This window comes from Chionomys nivalis, chromosome 23 (genome assembly GCF_950005125.1).
Source record: "Chionomys nivalis chromosome 23, mChiNiv1.1, whole genome shotgun sequence".
Classification (NCBI taxonomy): domain Eukaryota; kingdom Metazoa; phylum Chordata; class Mammalia; order Rodentia; family Cricetidae; genus Chionomys; species Chionomys nivalis.
The window spans coordinates 38,395,956-38,416,565 of NC_080108.1; the positions used below are offsets into that span (position 1 = coordinate 38,395,956).

The 20,610-nt window shown below is 42.5% G+C and overlaps 1 protein-coding gene across 2 annotated transcripts in view; it reads left to right on the plus strand.

Moving 5' to 3' along the window:
* Tsg101 (tumor susceptibility 101) overlaps positions 1–20,610 on the plus strand; it is a 32,158-nt gene that overhangs the window by 7,565 nt on the left and 3,983 nt on the right. The window contains exons 3-7 of one of the 2 annotated variants that reach the window (XM_057756663.1): positions 3,965–4,030; positions 5,847–6,010; positions 7,940–8,066; positions 11,479–11,545; positions 13,697–13,788. In XM_057756663.1, the coding sequence (XP_057612646.1) occupies positions 3,965–4,030; positions 5,847–6,010; positions 7,940–8,066; positions 11,479–11,545; positions 13,697–13,788 (516 nt within the window). The remainder of the gene's footprint in view (positions 1–3,964; positions 4,031–5,846; positions 6,011–7,939; positions 8,067–11,478; positions 11,546–13,696; positions 13,789–20,610) is intronic. The other variant, XM_057756664.1, reaches the window with a different exon arrangement.

Below are 20,610 nucleotides of genomic sequence, written 5' to 3' on the forward strand. Positions count from 1 at the left end.
GAGGCAGAAAACTGGGTTTTGTCGCTGAGACTTTGTAAACTGCATTCACTGCAGGACTTGAAAACAGTGGGTCTGTGGAGAGGTGGGGGGTAAGAGAGGGTCTGCCTTATTTCTGCCCACATAATGCATTGACTATGAAACTCCTCATGGGACCAAAATTAATGCCAAAGTGGCTCCAGTAGGCCAGGCTCTAGACTCCCAACTCAAGAGATCAACCTGCCTCTGCCTCCTTAAGAGCTGGGATTAAAGGTGTGTGGCTTTTACTGCATGCTGAAACTAACTGTTAATCAAAACTGATAGAGTCTAACACCATCACACAGATTTTATATGGCTAAACCCAGCCTAAGCTATTATCAAAATACTTTTAGAGTAAACAACACTGTAAATTTAAATGTAGTGTTTCAACATAGGAATATTTTGTTTTGTTTGATTTTTAAGATAAGGTCTAATTCTAGCCTAAGATGTCCTGGAACTTACTACATGGCTCAGGCTGTCATTGAACTCATAGTGATCCTCCTGCTTCAGTGTCCCAGGTACTTTCAGGAACGTATTGTAACTCTAAGGTGCACAAAGTTAGACAGTTGTCAGCAGAAGAGCCGGTGTCGCCAGTGTAGCTGTGTGTGCTTGCCTTGTTTGTTATAGCACGTGTCAGCTTTTCTCACTGAGAAGTTATCTGGGAAAATCCACCAACTTGCTGGAGAGGCTGTGATTCAGTCTCGGACTGCAGTCAGTGATCTCTTGACTCCACTGTTGTGGGCCTGAGGTGGAGAAAGCATTGTGGCGGAAGGATATGGTGGAGGAAAGCTGAAGGAAGAGAGAGAGAGGTCCGGGATGAGAGATGCTCCAGCTTGGTCTACCCACTTTGGTAATGCCATCACTATGAACACTTTGGTGATTGATTATTCACCGCTGAGGCTGTGGTTCCCATGGTCTGGTCACTTCTCTGGGGCCCATCAGTAGGCAACCAAGACCTCAACACAAGAACCTTTGAAGGGTGTTTCATATTGAATCCATGTGGGGGTTCCTACAAGCTTCACAACTAGCAGCAAAATGTTCTGTGGAGAGGCAAAAATGAAATTTGGCTCAGCACAGCTTAGCCAGGCTGGTTCACACTTATGGAGTATGATGCCAGGCAGTTTAATTTTTACATACTTAAATACAGTGAAACTTTGGAAAAAAGTTTCTTCGTGATAACTATCACAACAAAGCTTCAGGCATGACTACATCTAAACTCCCTTGCAAAGTATTTGTCTTTTGAAGAGCACCTGGGACCTCTTCAGCAAGAATGGGTCTATTTACTGAGAAATAATGCTCAGGACAAGGGCCTGGGGAGAAAAGGTTTGTAATAAGCATAATAGCAAACTTGCGTAAAGTGCATGGGACCTCTCATGTGATTAGGTTCTAGTGACTGAGAAACTATCTCAGAATTCTGGGGGAATTTGGGTGAGAACTGGCTCCACAGACTAACAAAAGATCATCAGGGTATCAAACAGTATCTCCTCCGGCTTTCCATGTAAACATTGCTACTTTCTTCTGTTAAAGAAAAGCCTGTATGTTTAACCTTGTGTCCTACAAATCCGTAGTACAGCCTTTGCCCTGTGTTACAGTGTTTGTTCCAAACAATCATTAAAAATGAAGCAGTTCGTGCAGCACAAATTATGCAAAAGATAGAAAAGGCATTGAGGTTCATTTTCATTGTCGGCACCAACTCGGCAGCTTACAACTGTCTATAACTCCAGTTCCAAGGGATCTGCCACTCTTTTCTGGCCTTTGTGGACTCCAAGCATGTACACAGTACAGACATACGTGTCAGCAAAATACTCATTCACCTAAAATATGGGTTGGTTTACTTATTTGTTTGTTTGTCTTAAGAAAAAAGAGAGCCAGGCCGTGGTGGCCCACACCCTTAATCCCAGCACTAGTGAAGCAGGCAGATCTCTGAATTCAAGTCTAGCCTGGTCTACAGAGTGAGTTCCAGACCAGCCAGGACTACATAGTGAAACCCTGTCTCAAAAACAAATGAAAGAGAGAGACAGGCAGGCAGACATGGTAAGTAAGTTGGAGAGATGGCTCGGCAGTTAGGAGCACATATTACTTTTCCAGAGGACCCATGTCTAATTCCCAGCATTTGCATGGCAGTCACAACAGTTTGTAACTCCAGTTCCAGGGGATGTGGTGCCCTCTTCTATCCTCCATGCACACATGGTCCACTTATATACATGCAAGCAAAACACTCATAATGTAAACATAAATGCATGTTGAAAGGTGTCTGTACTTAACTGTGGAAGTGTCTCTGTTTTCAATACTGTAGTTTGATTCCACCTTGAGATTGAGAATGACAGGATTTCTGTGTAAGTGAGGGTGGTCTTGAACTTCTGATTCTCTTGTCTTTACCTTTCAAGCTCTAGGATTATAGGCATGTACCACCGTGCCCAGTTTAGGCAGTGCTGGCGATGAACCCAAGGCTTAAAGCACATAAGCACTCTTCCAACTTGGCCACAGCGAGTGGGGCTTATGATGGTTAGCTTTTCGTATGGCATCACTTGTCAGTGACTTCTTCCTCCTTTTTAGCATCACTAGGGATCAAGTCCAGGGTCTTGCTTCATTTAAACTATACTCAGTCTTGATGATTTTTATTATTTACTGATATAATTGTTCTTTTTTTTAAAAAAAAATATTTATTTATTTATTTATTATGTATACAATATTCTGTCTGGGGGCTGGAGAGATGGCTCAGTGGTTAGGAGCATTGCCTGCTCTTCCAGAGGTCCTGAGTTCAATTCCCAGCAACCACATGGTGGCTCACAACCATCTGTAATAAGGTCTGGTGCCCTCTTCTGGCCTGCAGGCATACACACAGAAAGAATATTGTATACTAAATAAATAAATAAATATTTAAAAAAAAAAAAACACACAATATTCTGTCTGTATGTATGCCTGCAGGCCAGAAGAGGGCACCAGACCCCATTACAGATGGTTATGAGCCACCATGTGGTTGCTGGGAATTGAACTCAGGACCTCTGGAAGAGCAGGCAATGCTCTTAACCTCTGAGCCATCTCTCCAGCCCCCAATAATTGTTCTTAAAATTGTTTAAAAAAACAACTTATTGGGAATATAATTTTGGCATAATTATAGGCATCCATCTCAGGCCTACAGTCCAGTAATTTCAGAATGTTATGGGTTTTTTGTTTGTTTTGGGTTTTTCAAGACAGGGTTAGTCTGTGCAGCCCTGGCTGTCCTGGAACTCCCTCTGTACAACAGACTGGCCTCAAACTAACAGAGATCTACCTGCCTCTGCCTCCCAAGTGCTGGGATTAAAAGGCATGTCCCATTACTGCCTGACTCTTAGAGTGATTTTTTTTTTGGGGGGGGGGTTTCGAGACAGGGTTTCTCTGTGACTTTGGAGCCAGTCCTGGAACTAGCTCTCTGTAGACCAGGCTGGTCTCGAACTCACAGAGATCCGCCTGCCTCTGCCTCCCGAGTGCTGGGATTAAAGGCGTGCGACACCATCGCCCGGCCTAGAGTGATTTTTTTTAATTTTTTTTTTATTTTTTATTTATTTTTTTTATTTTTTATTTTTTTTGGTTTTTCGAGACAGGGTTTCTCTGTGGCTTTGGAGCCTGTCCTGGAACTAGCTCTGTAGACCAGGCTGGTCTCGAACTCCCAGAGATCCGCCTGTCTCTGCCTCCCGAGTGCTGGGATTAAAGGCGTGCGCCACCATCGCCCGGCTAGAGTGATTTTTTTTTTAAATTGACTTGGAATTGTCTTAGTTGGAGACCAAAAGCTCGTGTTTGGGGATGTCCCACTCAGATCCATTTTCACAGGTAACCCAAAGCTTGAGTCTTACTACTGAACACTGACAAGTTAACCTCATTTCCTAGTTAACTGGTGTTTCTGAAAGAGTAACTTACATGGTGATCTCTACAAAAATGCTCATGATTAAATTTTGTTTTTTCCTTTCAGTTTTTAATGATGGTAGCTCCAGGGAGCTGGTGAACCTCACTGGAACGATCCCTGTGCGTTATAGAGGTAAATGATATTTATGTATCTGCTGACAAGAACATGCTGCCAAGGAGTTACGGCCTTCTTGACAAAAGAGCCTTTTAACTCCAGTTCTGACTCCCCTTTATTTAGCAGCAGCACCTCACAGTTTTGCTTTGTCTTAACTTTTCTGTCAGGTAGCAGCAAAGAGGTGCCTCACAGTGGATGGGATTTGCTGTTTCGTGGGATCAGCACTGTAGAGGGGTCTTAGGTGTCTGCTGTTTCAGCCTCTCACCATTCACACCTTTCTGACTGTGGGAAGTTGGACTGTGGTGAAGTGGTGCTTTAATTTAAAATAGGGACACAGATTTGTCTTCCTGTTGTGCAGTCTGAATTTTGTGACCTTGGGCGCCCACGGCGTTCGGGAATAGTACCTAACTCAGGCACTGACAGTTCATGGAAGCGATACCTGTAAGGCTTGGCACGTAGCCTGGTGTGTACTAAGCAAACAGTAAAAGGCACCTGTTACTTACGGCTATGCTATCGATAATGATGGCTTTGGATCACTTGTCTCTCTCAACCAGTCGATTTTCTGCTGAGTATAAGTGACAAGTGAGCATTTAGTTTCTTAAGAGCCCCGGGACAGTTGTGTTTGATAATTATTCCTTATGGCTGGCTAGGACATAAATGTCCCCAGAGAGAGGGACTGGAGCCAGGGCCAGGACCACCTTCAGAGGCCCTGCCCTAGTGACCTAGGTCTGTAACCTAGGCACCAGAATATTGCCATCATCTGAGGAACAAGCATTGACCTTGGGGGATATTACACAGCAGTCTGTGATTGCAGTACAGTGAGGTTCAAAGGGAGAAGAAGGGCACATAGGAAGATCACTGTCAGTCATTTGTGCCTGACATAGTCCCGGGTTAACTGAGAGCACCTGTGATGAACGTAAGCCTAATTACTACCTTCACCATTGCACGGGGGAGTGAGCTCTGGTGGAAATGCAGGTTGTGGAAGTGTATGAATATTGATTTTATCTAAGGGAAGCCTGCTTTTCCCTCAGCCATTCTTCATGAGTCAGCATACAGGTCCAAGTTACTGTAGGGATTCCTTCCCACCACCGCATTCTCCAAAAAGGGAATTCTAACTGTTAGTAATAAACCTAAGGCTTTGTGTATTACAGTTACACATCGTAGATGTGTTTGGGAGCTGAGAAAAAACTTGGAAGCTCCACTAGCATCCGATTTCTTTAGGTGAAACATGCTTACATATTTCTTTCTGCTGGACTGGTAAAGGAGAAAGTGAAACCCATGTACTCCAGTGTTGAAATGGTTGCTTGGGACATTTGAGAGCACCAAAGACTGGTTTGTGTTTAATGTGGTAACTGTTGCATCTTTTGAGATCCACTATTGAACTGCGGTAGTCAGGTTTCTATTTCATAAAGAGAGGAGAGGGTAACAGCACTGATTCTGAGTAATTACCACCAAAGCTGTCACAAGCATGGGTCTGGGGGAAGACACAGCAAGGCACCTGCTACCGTTGGAGGGTAGACGCTGGCTTTGGAAGGGAGTGGGTGTGTCACTGGCCTCCCTTCCCCTGTCCCAGCCAGGCCTTTAGCTGGAATGACAAGAGTCAAGCAGCAAATGTTAGGTTGAGTCAGAAGAATTTCTCCAGTAGCAAGCAGTCAGCACTCTTACCCCTCAGGTGTGGCTTACAAACCAAAACTCCAAGAAACAGCTTAAATTTTAAAATACAAAAAACACTTTTGCGGGCAATAGTGGTGATGTTTGTTGCTCTCAACTTCATATATTATACTCCTGGAAACTAGTAAAAGTAGAGTAATTGAGATTTCTTCTTTTCTCTCAGGTAATACGTATAATATTCCAATATGCCTGTGGCTGCTGGACACATACCCATATAATCCCCCTATCTGTTTCGTGAAGCCTACTAGTTCAATGACTATTAAAACAGGAAAGCATGTGGATGCAAACGGGAAAATCTACCTACCGTATCTACATGACTGGAAACACGTACGTATCCTGTGGTTCCTTGAGTGCTTGCATGTATGTTCTGCTCACTGGCATCTGTCTTCAGTTTACACTTTGGGAAGATTCCAAGGACAGTGAGTAAATTCAGACAGTGGACCAGTCACTGAACTGAGGCAGTTAGAAAAGACGCATTTATTCCTTTGTTTAGTTTTTGGTGTTGGTGGTTTTGTCGGTTGGTTGGTTGGTGGGTCGGTCGGTTGGTTGGTTGGTCGGTCGGTTGGTTGATTGGTTGGTTGGTGGTTTTGTTGGTTGGGTGTCATGCAGGCTAAGCTCAAATACGTAAAGACCCGTGCTGCCTCAGTTTCCTAGTACTAAGATGCAGGCGTAAGCTACAATGCTAACCAGGTGGAAAGGTTCCGTAACAGAATCTGTAATGCTTATTCATCATTGTATTTACTCGAATTAAACTTACAAAAACAGACAAGGTTCAGAGGTAGAATATTTTTTATAAAAATAAGTACACTGATGGGATCTGTTTGAGGAACTCAATCTTATTCTTAAAAATATTGCTGTCCAGGATAATATCCTGTGTTTCTACTGATAGTGTAACTGGCAGGGCAGCATTTGCACTACAGATAACCTAGGCCTGTATTGTATTGGTGTTCTCTAGAGGAACAGAACCAGTACAGTGAATATGTTACAAAGGAAGCTTTTATTTGATTTTTAATATTTTTTATTTATTATGTATACAGTATTCTGTCTGCGTGTGTGCCTGCAGGCCAGAAGAGGGCACCAGACCTCCTTACAGATGGTTGTGAGCCACCATGTGGTTGCTGGGAATTGAACTCAGGACCTTTGGAAGAGCAGGCAATGCTTTTAACCGCTGAGCCATCTCTCCAGCCCAGCTTTTTTATTTTTTAAGATTTATTTATTTTTATTTTTTGTGTATGAATGTTTTGTTTGTATGTGTGTGTGAACCACATGTGTGCCTGGTCCCTGTGGAAACCAGAAGAGAGTATCAGATCCCCTAGATCTGGTGTTGGCAGGCAGTTGTGAGCTAACATGTGGGTGCTGGGAACTGAACCCAGGTTCTCTGCGCCGGTGTTCTTCACTGCTGAGCCTCCTCTCCAGCCCCACAAAGAAGACTTACAAGGTTGGTTTATATGATAGTGTTGGGTAAACCAATAGTGGCAGTCTATACATTAGAGAGGCTGAGAGCCCAATAGCTCCTCAGTCCCTGAGGATGAATACCTCAGCAGTCCCAGTTTGTGCTGAGGGCCTGGAGAGTGCATGGAGATCCAGTGGTTTTCAGTCTGCGTTAGAAAGCCCAACCTCAGACACTGGGTTCCAAGTGGTGGTGGCAGTGGGGTAGATACATAGATGCACTCACACCTAGAAGTGGAAGGTGGGCGGGAAAAAGCAACGCTGCTTTGCCCTCTAACCTCTTAAGAGGGAGAACTTAGAGATAGAGTGAGCTTGTGAAAGCCTGGCCTTGACCTGGCCCAGTCCCTTCTGTTGCGGTGATCCTCACTAGTTGCTGTTTCTGGAAGGCTTGTGCCTGCTCTGTACTTTTTCACAAGTGATTACCACAGCAAAAGAACTGTGAGTTAAAAAGATTCATCCGTGTTTCCATGCTCATGTAACCCATTGTCTGCTGTGAACATTGATGTGTTCAGGAAAATAGCTGGGGCCAGCCATCTGACTTCATGAATACGGGTACAGACCACACAGCCTGGTGACATGAGTTTGACCCCTAAACTCAAGTCAAGGTGGAAGGAGAGAATTAACTGCAGAGCTATCTTCCAACCTTTGTGCACACTGGTTGGCGTATGTGCTTGTGCACACATCGAGTAATAAAAAGTCAGACTGAGTTCAGACTTTAGTAATAACAACAACAGAAAATGCCAAACTCTTCTATTTTACTGAGAAATAATTATGGCTGACTTGATTTCCTGTTTCACCTCTTTTTAGCCACGGTCAGAGTTGCTGGAGCTTATTCAGATCATGATTGTGATATTTGGAGAGGAGCCCCCAGTGTTCTCCCGACCCACTGTTTCTGCGTCCTACCCGCCATACACCGCAACAGGGCCACCAAATAGTAAGTATGATTGTGATCTGATATTAAAGTTTGCAGAAACGAAGAGAAGCCTTGTGAAACTCTTAAAAATAATGTTCCTTTGCCTTTTAGCTTGTCCTGTTAGTGGAGTTTGGGGAGATATCCTGAGGCCCCATGTCCACATATACAGGTTCCTACCAAAGACTGGTATTTGGGCTTCCGTCTGTGGGTAGAAGTCAAAGTGTGAATGTTCTAGATTCCAGAGTGGAAGAGAAGATGTCAAATGGAGCTAGAAGTTTTCAATTATGCATGCCATGGAAAAGCCTTATTTGACTACCTGGAAAGCAGGTGTAATTTGAAAGGTAGCCTGAGGTCTCTCTGAGACTCCAGGGTCAGTGTGGTAGAGAATTAATTGCAGTCAACTAGCTCATCTCTTGAGCTGTTCTGGGTATACACAATTGGACATCTAGCTCTGTGGTGCTTCTCTACGGTACAGCCAATTTGTGACTACCTTGGAGGGATGAGGGCACGGGCACAGTACTGGTCCACTCCTGGGACAGCTCTGTCCTTGTTCTGTTTATGTAAACAATTCTTGCTGCTACTTCACACTCATCCTGGGTAATTAAGAGTTGGTTGTACTTAACTTGTTTTGACATTTTTGTTTTGTACTGTTTTTATGGTGTTTTAAGTTGTGATTCTCACAAACTTCTCTTTGATGACCAATTATGTGAACTTTATTTCTTTCTACCTAAAGTCATTCATTCTCTTGTTTTTAATCTGTTTTTGCTGGAGTATCTTGATCCATGGGCAGAATGGGAATGTAAAAGAAGTGACTCCTCTCCTCTCCCTCCCTTTCCTCCCAGAGTAAACTTGGCTTTAGGACTAGTGCTTCCTGTATTAAGGATGTTAGTGATTTGTCTTAGTGAAGTCCTGTTGACTGAGGGTTTTACGTTTAAAGCACTAAATATTTCCTAGTCTGATGCCCTCATCTATTTGCTCAGATCACTTTGTTAGCACTTAGACAAAGGGAACATTTATTTCTTTCAGTTTCACGTTGCTTTGGAGGTAGAGTATTCCGGAAAGAAGCCGCACTGGTCAATGTTGCAGTCCAGTTTTGCACTCACTGTCTCCTCAGGCACTGAAAAGCTGTTTAAGTCAAGCACTAAGAGACCACTGTACTGTCATCTCTTCCAGTTTTAATAGCATTTTAGACATTTAGGTAGTAGCCATCTTATCAGGTATGACTGTGAACAAAGGTCTGGGTTGCTTCTATACGTATCCTAAATAATAGCCAAGAGGCTTTGGTACATATTTGAATAAATAGTTAATAGTTGAGAAATCACTGCTCAGAAAATTTTTTATCGCTTCAGGGTAATTTTTGAATGATGAGTCATGTTACAAGACATTATGAAAAACAAGTACAATAGTGTATGCCTGTAGTTCCAAAGATTTTGGAAGTTTTGCCAAGAGATTGTGTGAGCCTAGGGGTTCAGGGCCTGTCTGGGCAGCATAGTGAGACACTGAGTCTGTAGAAAGTCAGCATCATGGGACTGGAGAGACAGCCCAGCAGTTAAGAACACCTGTTGCTCTTGCAGAGGACCCATATGGAAGTTTACAGCTATCTATAATTCTACTTGTAGGGAATCCTTTGCCTCTTCTGAACCCTCAGGCACCAGACACGCATATGGAGCATCTAAGTAATTGCAGGCAAGACACTCAGACACATAAAATTAAAGCCAGCATTATTTCCAAACCTCAGTTTTTAAAAAAAGATTTATTTAGTTGCATGTGAGTGTGTTTATGTGGGTATGTGCATATGAGGGCAGGTGCCTCAGAAGGCCAGAGGCAGCAGATCCCCTGTACCTGGAGTTGCAGTCATTTGTAAGCTGTCCGGTGTGGGTACTAAGACTAGGACTCAGGTCCTCTGCAAGAGCAGTACCTGCTTTTAACCTCTGAGCATTTCTCTAGCCCCTCAAACGGGGTGTGTGTGTGTGTGTGTGTGTGTGTGTGTGTGTTGCTTCTTAACCATGGAACCATCTCTCCAGGCCCTTCAGTAACTAGTTTTTAAGATAAGAAAAGAAATATTACTACTCTGAGACACTGGTTTGCACATTGGAGAAAGTAGCATGGAAGTGAATGATATCGACCATGTGTGCTGCTGATACTTAACAGTGGACTCGCCTTTTCTCCGAGATCCTACTTGAAAAGTGTCTGTGTGTGAAACGGAATTGTGACATTTTGGGGACTTTTTGTTTTTTAATGAAATACTGAATCTCATCCTTCATTATACTTAGGCAAAGTATTACCGCATCTACTGAAACATTCTAACAAGAAGGCTGTGAACCCTGATTGTTGGGCTGGTAAAGGCTTCCAAGCCTGTTGTTGATAGCAGCCCAGCGTACTTCTCCCACTTGCTTATATTCTGTCCTCTAGGTCATTCTTTGACGGCTCCGTGTCTCTTTTTCTTCGAGCTTCATCTGCCATTCCTCTACTGGATCACTTTTGTTTAGATTAGCTCCTTCCCTGGATGATCCAATAGATAGCACTCTGTGCCTTCCCTGTCAGCACAGTTAACAGAACACACCGCTTGTGACTCTCTGTGGCCCCAACTAGATTCCAAGCAACAAGGATTCCTTCTCGTCTCGTGCCTTCCCTTCTTATCATCCTCTTCTCTTCTCTCTCTTCACCTTCCTCCATCTCCCCTTCGTCAGACCCTGGTTCCTATCACATGGAAGGCAATAAAACATTTGTTGACTTAAGTGCTGATTCACCATTGGATCTAATAAGGAAAGTTTGAGTGCAGTTGCCTCTGAAGGCAAGTCCTTTTCCATCGAGGCCAAAGCTAGCCTTTGGTACCACTGACCGTAAGTGGGTCTGAATGAATGAAAGTTCTTGAAGACTAATGACTTTTAACTTTTTTCCCATAGTATTTCCAAGCTTTTTTTAACCGGTCTAGATGGGTATGGATGTAAGTTTTTTATAGGATTTCTTACAGTGATTTGGAGTCTTGGGTTCTCAAACAAGCCAACAAAACCAACTGTGCAAATCAGTCAATATGGTCTTCAATGTGCCAGGGTTTCTTAGATGCAGAGGCAGGTTACCTCCTAAGGAGCAGGTCTTAGAGCAAATGGGGCCAGTGTGACCTTCTAAACTACAGATGAATATGATGCTGTAGAGCTGACCAGATTGACCTATCTGCCAGTCACTTCTTGTTGGGGTTTGCATGAGTATTGTCACACAGTTTAATGACTTGAGACTTAATTGACTTCAAAATATTTATTCCTTAAAGAACTGTTAGTTCCTTAAAGAAATACAGGTGTTGATTTTGTTTTGAGCCTGAGATTTGATTCTTGGTGTGGAATTTTGCTGTGGTTTGACAGTGATGTGTAATACTCTACAGCCTTTATATTCAGGACTGTGCATATGACTTTCAAATGTTAAAAATTATTTTTAGCCTCCTACATGCCAGGCATGCCGAGTGGAATCTCTGCATATCCATCTGGATACCCTCCCAATCCCAGGTAATGAAAATTCTATTATGTTTGGAATCAAAATAATGCTAACTGGGAAATTAAATAAGGTTAGTTAAAATTCAGGGAAAGGTTTATTGGTATTTTTGAGATAGGTCTGGCTCTGTAGATTCATAATCCTATTTCAGCCTTGGAATTATAGGTTCAGGCTGCCATTTATGGCTTGTTGGTCATATTTTGTTGCAGATATTATGCATATAATTCCAAAAGAGTTTTAGGTTATCTAGAGAAATGCAAATTTGTTTTATTTTTAAAATAAATAAATAAATAAAGATGGGGTTAGGGTTGGCAATGACAGTGATTTTGATTGGTTTGGGGCTTTGAAATACTTGTTCTTTCCTTTTTGAGAAGGGGTTAGAGAAATGGCTTATTGGTTATGAGCACTTCCTGCTTTTCCAGAATGACCTGAGTTTGGTTCACAGTACCCAAACTGGGAGCTCCAGCTGCAAGGGACCTAGCATTCTTTTCTGTCTCCTGGCACCCACACATATACACCCATAAAGTAAAAATAGCTGGGTAATCAGCACTCTGGAGGCAGAGGCAAGGTGATATTTATGAATTCCAGGCCAACCGAGGATATATAACAAGACCCTGACTCATTAAGTAAGATAAATAAAAATAAATCATTAGAAAGAAACTTTGGATTTTCCAGAATCTAAATTTAGGACTATTTATTAGAATACATGAATGACACAGAACTACCCAGAAACAAAAGTTTTGTTTTTCCTTTTTTTTGGGGGCGGGGAGGGCAGGGTTTCTCTGTAGCTTTGGTTTGGGGCCTGTCCTGGAACTCGTTCTTATAGACCAGGCTGGTCTTGACTCACAGCTCACAGAGATCCACCTTCCTCTGCCTCCTGAGTGCTGGGATTAAAGGCGTGCGCCACCACTTAAAAGTTTTTTAAATTTTATAAAGACTTGCTTTCAGATTGAATGTTTGAAGGCTTTGAAAGTTACCAATAAGCCTCAGACAAAATTTTAATACTGTCATTCTCTGTAGACTAGAAATCAATGTAAAATTGCTCTTCTGTTACTAATGGGGTCTTTTCCTTAGGAATACCTCTATGAAGATAACCTTATATGGTCTGAGCCAAGCAAGAACGCTTGACCATTTACTATTTCTTGGGGTTTTTTTTTTTTTTTTTTTTTTTTTTTTTTTTGATATAGGAGCTCACGTTTTTTAAGATGTATTTATTTTATGTGTATGAGTGTTTTTCTCATGTGTATGTCTGTGTGTCACTTGCATACCTGGTGCCCTAAGAGGTGAGAAGAGGGTTTTGGATCCCCTGAAACAGGAGTTACAGACAGTTGCAAGCAGCCATGTGGGTGCTGGAAATTGAACCTGGCTCTTCAACCAGAACATCTGAGCCATTTCTCCAGCAGGTCTGGAACCCATCACAAAGGCTGGGATTATAGGTGTGCCATACCTTCAGGCTGCTGTGTATGTTGACTTCTTTGTTTTTCAGTTTCTGAGGTAGAGTCTCACTACATAGCCCACATTGACCTCTCTTTGGTTTTGAGACAGTCCTCCTGGCTGTCCTGGAATTCCCTATGTAGACCAGGCTGGTCTCAGACTCACAGAGATCCACCTGCCTCTACCTCCTCAGTGATGGGATTAAAGTCATGAGTCACTAACACCACACCTGACTTTTTTTTTCTTTAAATGTGTGTGAGCAATTTGATTGCATGAATCTCTGTGTACCATATGAATGTGTGGTACCCACAAAGGTCAGAAGAGGGTATTGAATCCCCTGGAGCTAGAGTTATGGGTAACTATGAGCCAGCATGTGGGTGCTGGGAACCAATCCTGGGTCCTCAGCAAGAGCAGCAAGCACTCTTTTTATTTTGTTTTGTTTTGTTTTAGCAGCAAGCACTCTTAACCACTGAGCCAACTCTCTAGCCCCGGCCTCATATTCTTGCCTCAGCCTCCTTCCCAGATTGCAGGTGCACACTGCCATGCTGTCCTAACAGTTTACTTTAAACCCAGTGTCTTTAGTGGAGTTTGCACACACTGTTCTTTGAATAAATATCTTCATCTCTAAAACTATAATTTCATTAATTAGCAATGTCAACTTCACCTTCTCGGTGGGGTTCTCATAGCACTCAGTGTTGGGTCATCTTCATATTTGGTATTCTTTCCTGTAGTGCTTATCCTGGCTGTCCTTACCCACCTGCTGGCCCATACCCTGCCACAACAAGCTCCCAGTACCCTTCCCAGCCTCCGGTGACCACTGTTGGTAAGTATTGTGAGCATTTTATTGTTTACATAAGTCAAGGTCTCCTGTGAAAAGTGTGTTTCATTTTTACGTATAAAATTTTAGAATATTCTTCCATATAGGAAAGTCTGTAGTGATCAGTGTCCTATAATGTGATTTAACATCCTATAAATGAGCCTTCTGCTCATTTAGAAGTCTAAACGTATAGCTGACGGCTCACTAACTTTCCTGTTTGCCACATTCATGCCGGTGAATCTCACGTGTTGAGGCGGGTCTGAAGGTCACCTTCACTATTCCAGCAGGTAACAGCTGGGATAATCCTAAGGTTAGGAACCATTAGCAGACCGCAGGGCTCTGTGTCCTGGCTATGTGGGAACAGGGAAGAGTACCTCTAGCAGAAAGCACCTGAGCGAGTCATGCATGAAAGGGTTGCACGCCGGTGCCGTCCGTCCCGCTCAGCGTGCCTCCCCATGGTCACGCTGTCGCCTTCTGTTACTCGGCTACCTCTGCTTGGCCTGAGGACTTCTCTGCTAGAGCTTATGTCTTCTAACTCGTGCTGGGTTACCATCGCAGCATTTCCTCTCTTACCTCGTGCTCTGCTGCTTTTTGGCACATAAAAATACCCTAAAACAACTTGAAGCTTCAACTGCATTTCCCGATTTGCACCACCCCATTTCCTCCGTGCAGCAAGCGTCCTTGAAACTACAGTCTGTCCTTGCTATCTTCAGCCCTTCTTGCCTTCCCTCCACCAATCTTTTAAAACTGCTCTGTCAGAGTCATAGTGAGCTTTCTGGGTTTAAATCCAATGGCTGGCGTGCTCTGTCTTCCATGTCTGACACAGTGGGCTGCTGCCAGCTTGATGCTCTTTGCAGCGGACACACTTTGTTCTTTTCCTCCTTGTGCTCAATCTCTGCGGGTTCCTCCACTTAATGTTGGAATCCCTAGTTAGTTCTTGGTACTTTGACTCCTCACTCTGGTGGTAGAGCTTTAAATGCCCTGTCTGTACCCCCAGTTGCTGAATTGTGCCTAGTCTGTACCTCTCTCCCGACCTCTGCAGTCTTATATGCAGCTGCCTTCTTGCTGTCTCCACTTGATGTTAGCAGACATCTTAATTTACACTCAACATGACTCAAGTTGACCTCGTCTTTCCACACGGTTCACCCATCTCCACTGATACCTATTCCGTAGTCTTAACTCAAATCGTCCTTGATGCCTCTAGAATCATCTTATCTTCAAAATATCTAGAGTCAGTACGAGTCACCATTATCTCATCTAAATTATGGTATGAGAACCAGCAGCCCCTGCACTTGATACTAACAGAAGCAGCCTGAAGGATCTTACTCAAACATGAGTCAGTGATGTCACTCCTGCTAAAAGCCTCATTTCATGAGTCACTATAAATGTTTTGGGCTTAGAAGGCTTTGTGGGATCCTGCCCCTCATCGTTTCTGTTACCTTATCTCTTACTGTTCTCAAAGAACTTGTTCATTGCTTATTTCCTTTGTATTATTGTCAAACTCACTCTTCCCAATCTCTGCTGCCGTCTCCTCAAACAGCTGGTGTGTGGCAGCTCACCCGAGTGTATTTTGCTAAGTGCTTGAATGAATACAGGATGGCGTGAGGCTGGTATTTGTTATGTTTTTTGATGTCATGAGCTCTGATATCAGGAGCTCATATCTGTGCCTTTGCTACCCAGACAGCGTCTGCTTCTATTGTCATCACCTAGTAGCATAGCTTTGGTAAATTAAGATATGCTTGTCTTTCCTGTAATGTACTTCCCTTTATACAGTAAACTTTGTTTTTGTTAATTTTGAGACAGGATCTCCCTGTATAATTCACTGGCCCAGAACTCAGTTTGTAGACAGGCAGGACTTGAATTCACACAGATCTGCCTTCCTATGCTTCCCAAAAGTGCTGGTATTAAAGGCGTGCGTTGTTATGTCTGGCCCTAAACAATATAATTTAAATTACTTGAATAGGAAATTAAAATGCTGGGAGATCTTAATCTATAAGTTTAAAGGAACAAAATCAAAAAGAACAAAACTTCTAAATTTGGGACGGAAGAGATGGCTTAGTGGTTAAGAATACTGGCTGCTTTTCCAAGGGATCCAATGCCCTGGCCTCAAGTACCAGTCACACAAGATGTGCACAGAAATACATGCAGGCAAACACTCATATATTTAAAATGAAAATATTTTTTTAAATCTACTCTTTGGGTTCAAGCAGCAACAGAGGAATGGAGTGGAACAGTTAGTTGCCTTGTTTCTTAGATAATATAATTCCTTTGATCTTGGTTATAAATGTTTTTGTTTGTGTATGTCTGTCTTCAGCACTAGTTTGGTGGTCAGAGGACGCGTTGGGGAATCTGTACTGACTCCAGGGATTAAACTCAGGTTGTTGGGTTATTGGGCTTAGTAGATTACCTTTTTGCCCATCAAAGACTTTTGCAGTTAATTCATTTCATAACATCAACCTTGAAGAATTTTATGGCTTAGAAATTTTCCATTTATCCTCAAAATGGGCTGTTATGGAAAATGATACATTTAAAGGTAGATTTGATCTGGGTTTCAAAAAGAGTCAGTGCTTGAGCAAATACTGTGTTTTTTGGAAAAGTATCGTAGCCTATGACATGCCGTTTCCGCCATGAGCGCACAGCAGCCACACTGTGTTGCCTGCACAAAGCTGGAGCAATGTTGAAGCTCTCTCTGCCTATAAAAGCTGTCATAAGCTCTGCCGAGTTCCAGGTTGGCACTCAGTACTATCAATGAAAATTCTGTGCACGTAGTTGCTTGGAAGGTTTTCTCCTACTTCTGAAACCAACTTTTTGTATTGTTATCATAAGAAGAAATGATCCTCATGGTTTGATCCACTTTCTGAGCAGATAATGTGTGATAACTCGGGCTCCATGCTTACCATACAGTAAGTAGTGTTCTCCCGTATCTTTGGTTTTGTTTCCAGCAGTTTCTATCCACTGTCAATTTCAGTCCCTAAGTATTATTTGTCCTTTTTTTCTATATTTATGTAGACATATGTACCTGTGTGGTGTGTGTTTGCAGATACGTGTACACATGTGTGAAGGGAGGCTGGAGGTCAAACTCAGGTGTCTTATACTCCATTTTTTAAACAAGGCTGAGAAACAATTTTGTGGGCTTGGGTTAAGGGTGAAAAATCAGAAAAGTTGGGGCACAGAGATATTCGGTGGTTAAGAGCACACGGTGCTTTTTTAAAGGACCCAGGTTTCATTCTCAGCACACACTTGGTGGTTGACAGCTGTCTGCAACTCTAGGTTCAGGAAATCTGACACCCTCTTCTGGCGTCTGCAGATACTGCATGCATGTGATATGCAGACATATTTACAGACAAAACACCTATACACATAAAGTTTTAAAAATAAGATAATAAAAGTTAGAAAAACTACCGTTTATCTTGTTTTCTAATAGTTAATTATAGATTCAGTAGTATAAAATGGTGCCTTTTGGCTTACAGGAAACAGTACTGTTAGAGAACGAGTGGCCTTAAATCGGGTGTTGTGTCCTACAGCACTTTAAAGGTATTAACCTAATTATCTGAGGAATTATCTTCTCGGGGAGGGTATTGTTTTCCTAACACTAGGAAAATTGTGTCTTATTTCCTAAGGGTTAAATTTGGTGATGAATATCATCTGACATAAAGTTTTAAGAATTTATTATTTTTGTTGTTGTTAGTATTATTATTATTATTATAAAAGTCTTTGACCTGTTTGTTTTTCGAGACGAGGTTTTTTGTGTAACAGCTCTGACTGTCCTGGAACTCACTTTGTAGACCAGGCTGGCCTCAAACTCACAGAGATCCACTTGCCTCTGGCTCCAAGTGCTGGGATTAAAGACGTGTGCCAACTCTACCCAGACCTTTTCTTTTGCTAATCTGGAATTGCAGAAGTCTACAGTCCTGAAAACTGAAGTTGGCTCTGATTGCTTGGAGAACTATCAGTCTGTGGGAACTTGGCTTATTGTAGTAGACACACAGAACATATGATTTCTCTTGAAGCACTTTAAAAAAATAGTTTAAAAACTGACTAAAAATTGAAATGCTTCAAACAGTTCTTTTTTTTCTTCTTTCAGTGGCAAGGAGCTCACTAAATTTTGGGTTTGGGGTTTTTTTGTTTTTTTTTTTTAAGATTATTTTTATCTGTGTATATGAGGGTCCGGATGATCTCACACTGGAAGTCCAGGTGGCTGTGAGCTCCATATCAATCCTGAGACGTGAGCCCAGGTCTCTCGTAAGTGCAGTAACTTCTCTCAGCCACTGAGCTCTCCTGCCCCATTTTACTACTTCAGAAACCCATGAATTTCCTATTTTGCCTTTCAGTTTTCAAGTTATTTATTCTGTTTTTTTGTTTGTTTGTTGTTGTTTTTTGAGGCAGGGTTTCACTGTACCTCTGACTGTTCTGAAACTCACCATGTAGACCATGCTGGCCTCTAACTCATCGAGATCCAACTGCCATCTTTCACATTTTAATTAGATTTCTTGTCCTGTATGAAAGCATGCTGGATTTCAAGAGAGCTTGGATGTGTTTTATAGTAAAGTCTGTGTGACAAGAAGTTAGGATTGAAAAAAAAAAGAAGTTAGGATTGGTCTCATCCCAGCATCTGCAGCCTAACAGGGACTGTGACCTTTACAGGCAGGACATTGCTGCCTCAGCCTCTCTTAAGAAGAGTCTTGGACTTGCTGCTGCTATATGGTCTTTTTTTACCTTACATTCTCAACAGCGTTTGCTGCTTGTGTTGTGATGATGACTAATCGGACTCAGGAGAGATAGTCTTAGTGTGGTTTTGATTTGCATTTCCCTGTTGGGGAAAAATGTTGAACAGCTTTCATGTATTTATTGACCATTCGTATTATTTTTGAGAACTGTTTGAACTTCAGACCCTCCTATGTCCTATGGGTTGCAGCATGCCTATTTGTAAGACAACAGGGATCGCGCCAGGGTTTGTACATGCCGAGCAAGCGCTCTCCCATCTGAGCCCTCACGTTAATTACTTTTCTAGGGACTGTAAAAAAAATACCTGACAGAATGAACCGAAGGGTTATTTAACTCAGAGTTTGAGGCCAGAGGCCTTGCCAAGGAAGCCAGGGTAGCAAGAATGTAGGACAGCTGGTCACTGCATCTGCAGCCAGGCAGCTCAGCTCTCTTTCTACTCTTTAGTCATCCTGGGCCCCCTGCCCATGGAGAGGTGTCACCCACATTTATATCTTCCCGCCATGTCTCCCTGAGTTTTGTTTCCATGGTAAGTCTAAACCCTGTCAAACTGACAGGCGAGATTGACATCACAGGTGCAGGAGTAGTGAATGGCTCAGCAGTTAAGAGCACTTGCTACTCTTGGAGAGATCCTGAATTCAGATCACAGCACCCACGTCAGATGTCTCACAGCCCTTGTAGTTCTAGCTAAATCCCTCTTCTGGACCCCTCGAGCACCTGCACACAAGGTGGATATTGACACCCGCAGCACAGAAATGCACTTTTAAGAAAGATTAGCCGTCATAGCTACATCTACAGCCCCCTTGATGTCTAATTTTTGAAGGTTATATGGATGCTAGAGTTGACAGAGACATTCTCCTGTTCTGTGGGTGTCCACTCTGCTGTGTAGGACCTTTTAATTTGATGCGGTCCCATTTGTCACTTGCTATTTCCTGAGCTGTTGAAGACAGATTCAGAAAGTCATATTCTTTGCCTTGAAGTGTTCCCACTGTTTGCCGTTGGAATTTTCAGTTTAGCTCCTGTTTAGTTGATTTTTGCAGGTGAGAGACAGGTACTAATTTCGGTCTTCTACACGGTAATGTTGGGTTTTCGTGTTTCTCACTTCTTTCGTAAAATCACATGGTAGTGGATACTTGGGGTTATTTCTGACTGTTCTCTTCTGTTTCACAGGTCTGCATGCCCCCTTTATGCCAGCTTTGTGCTGTGTTTGTAACACCAGCACTGTTCTTTCTGCTCAGGGTAGATTGGGCTGCTTGTGACCTTTTGTATTTCTGTATGGATTTTATTTATTTATTTACTTACTTACTTATTTATTTATTATGCATACAGCGTGCTGTTGGCATGTATGCCTACATGTCAGAAGAGGGCACCATATCTCATTATAGATGGTTGTGAGCCACCATGTGGTTGCTGGGAATTGAACTCAGGTCCGCTGGGAATTGAACTCAGGTCCTCTGGAAGAGTAGCCAGTGCTCTTAACCTCTGAGCCATCTCTCCAGCCCCCTCTGTATGGATTTTTGTGGAGAATTCTTTGACCTAGTTTATAAGAACAATATAAATTCCAAAATTAAATGTATGTTCTTTAACATAGAAGTTGGAAATTTAAAATCAGTGTGACATGATCCATTAGACCAGATATGGTAACTTGAACCAAATTTGTTGGTATGTTTGTGTACAAAAAGACCCTTAACTTTTGATAGTTCAGATGACTTCTACAGCACAGATAGATGGAATTGGGCACACTGTCATTGTTATTATCTGGGCACCTGACCCCGGGGACAAGGGCATTTTATGTCTGACAAGCATAATAAAGTTTCATATGGATTATTAAGATTTGGGACTTTTGAGACAGAATTTCTCTGTGTAACCACCCTCCCGGAACTCTCTGTAGACCAGGCTGACCTTAAACTCACAGTGATCCGCCTGCCTCTGCCTCCCAAGTACTAGGATTAAAGGCGTGCGCCACCATTAACTTGTAAAGAACCGGGGTCTTTTAAAGACTTTAAACCCCTATTCCTAATGTAGCTTTGTCAAAATGGGCACATAATAAGATAACCATCTTCAGTGGTCTTCTCATCTCTTGGGTAGATTCTAAACTTTTGTAGG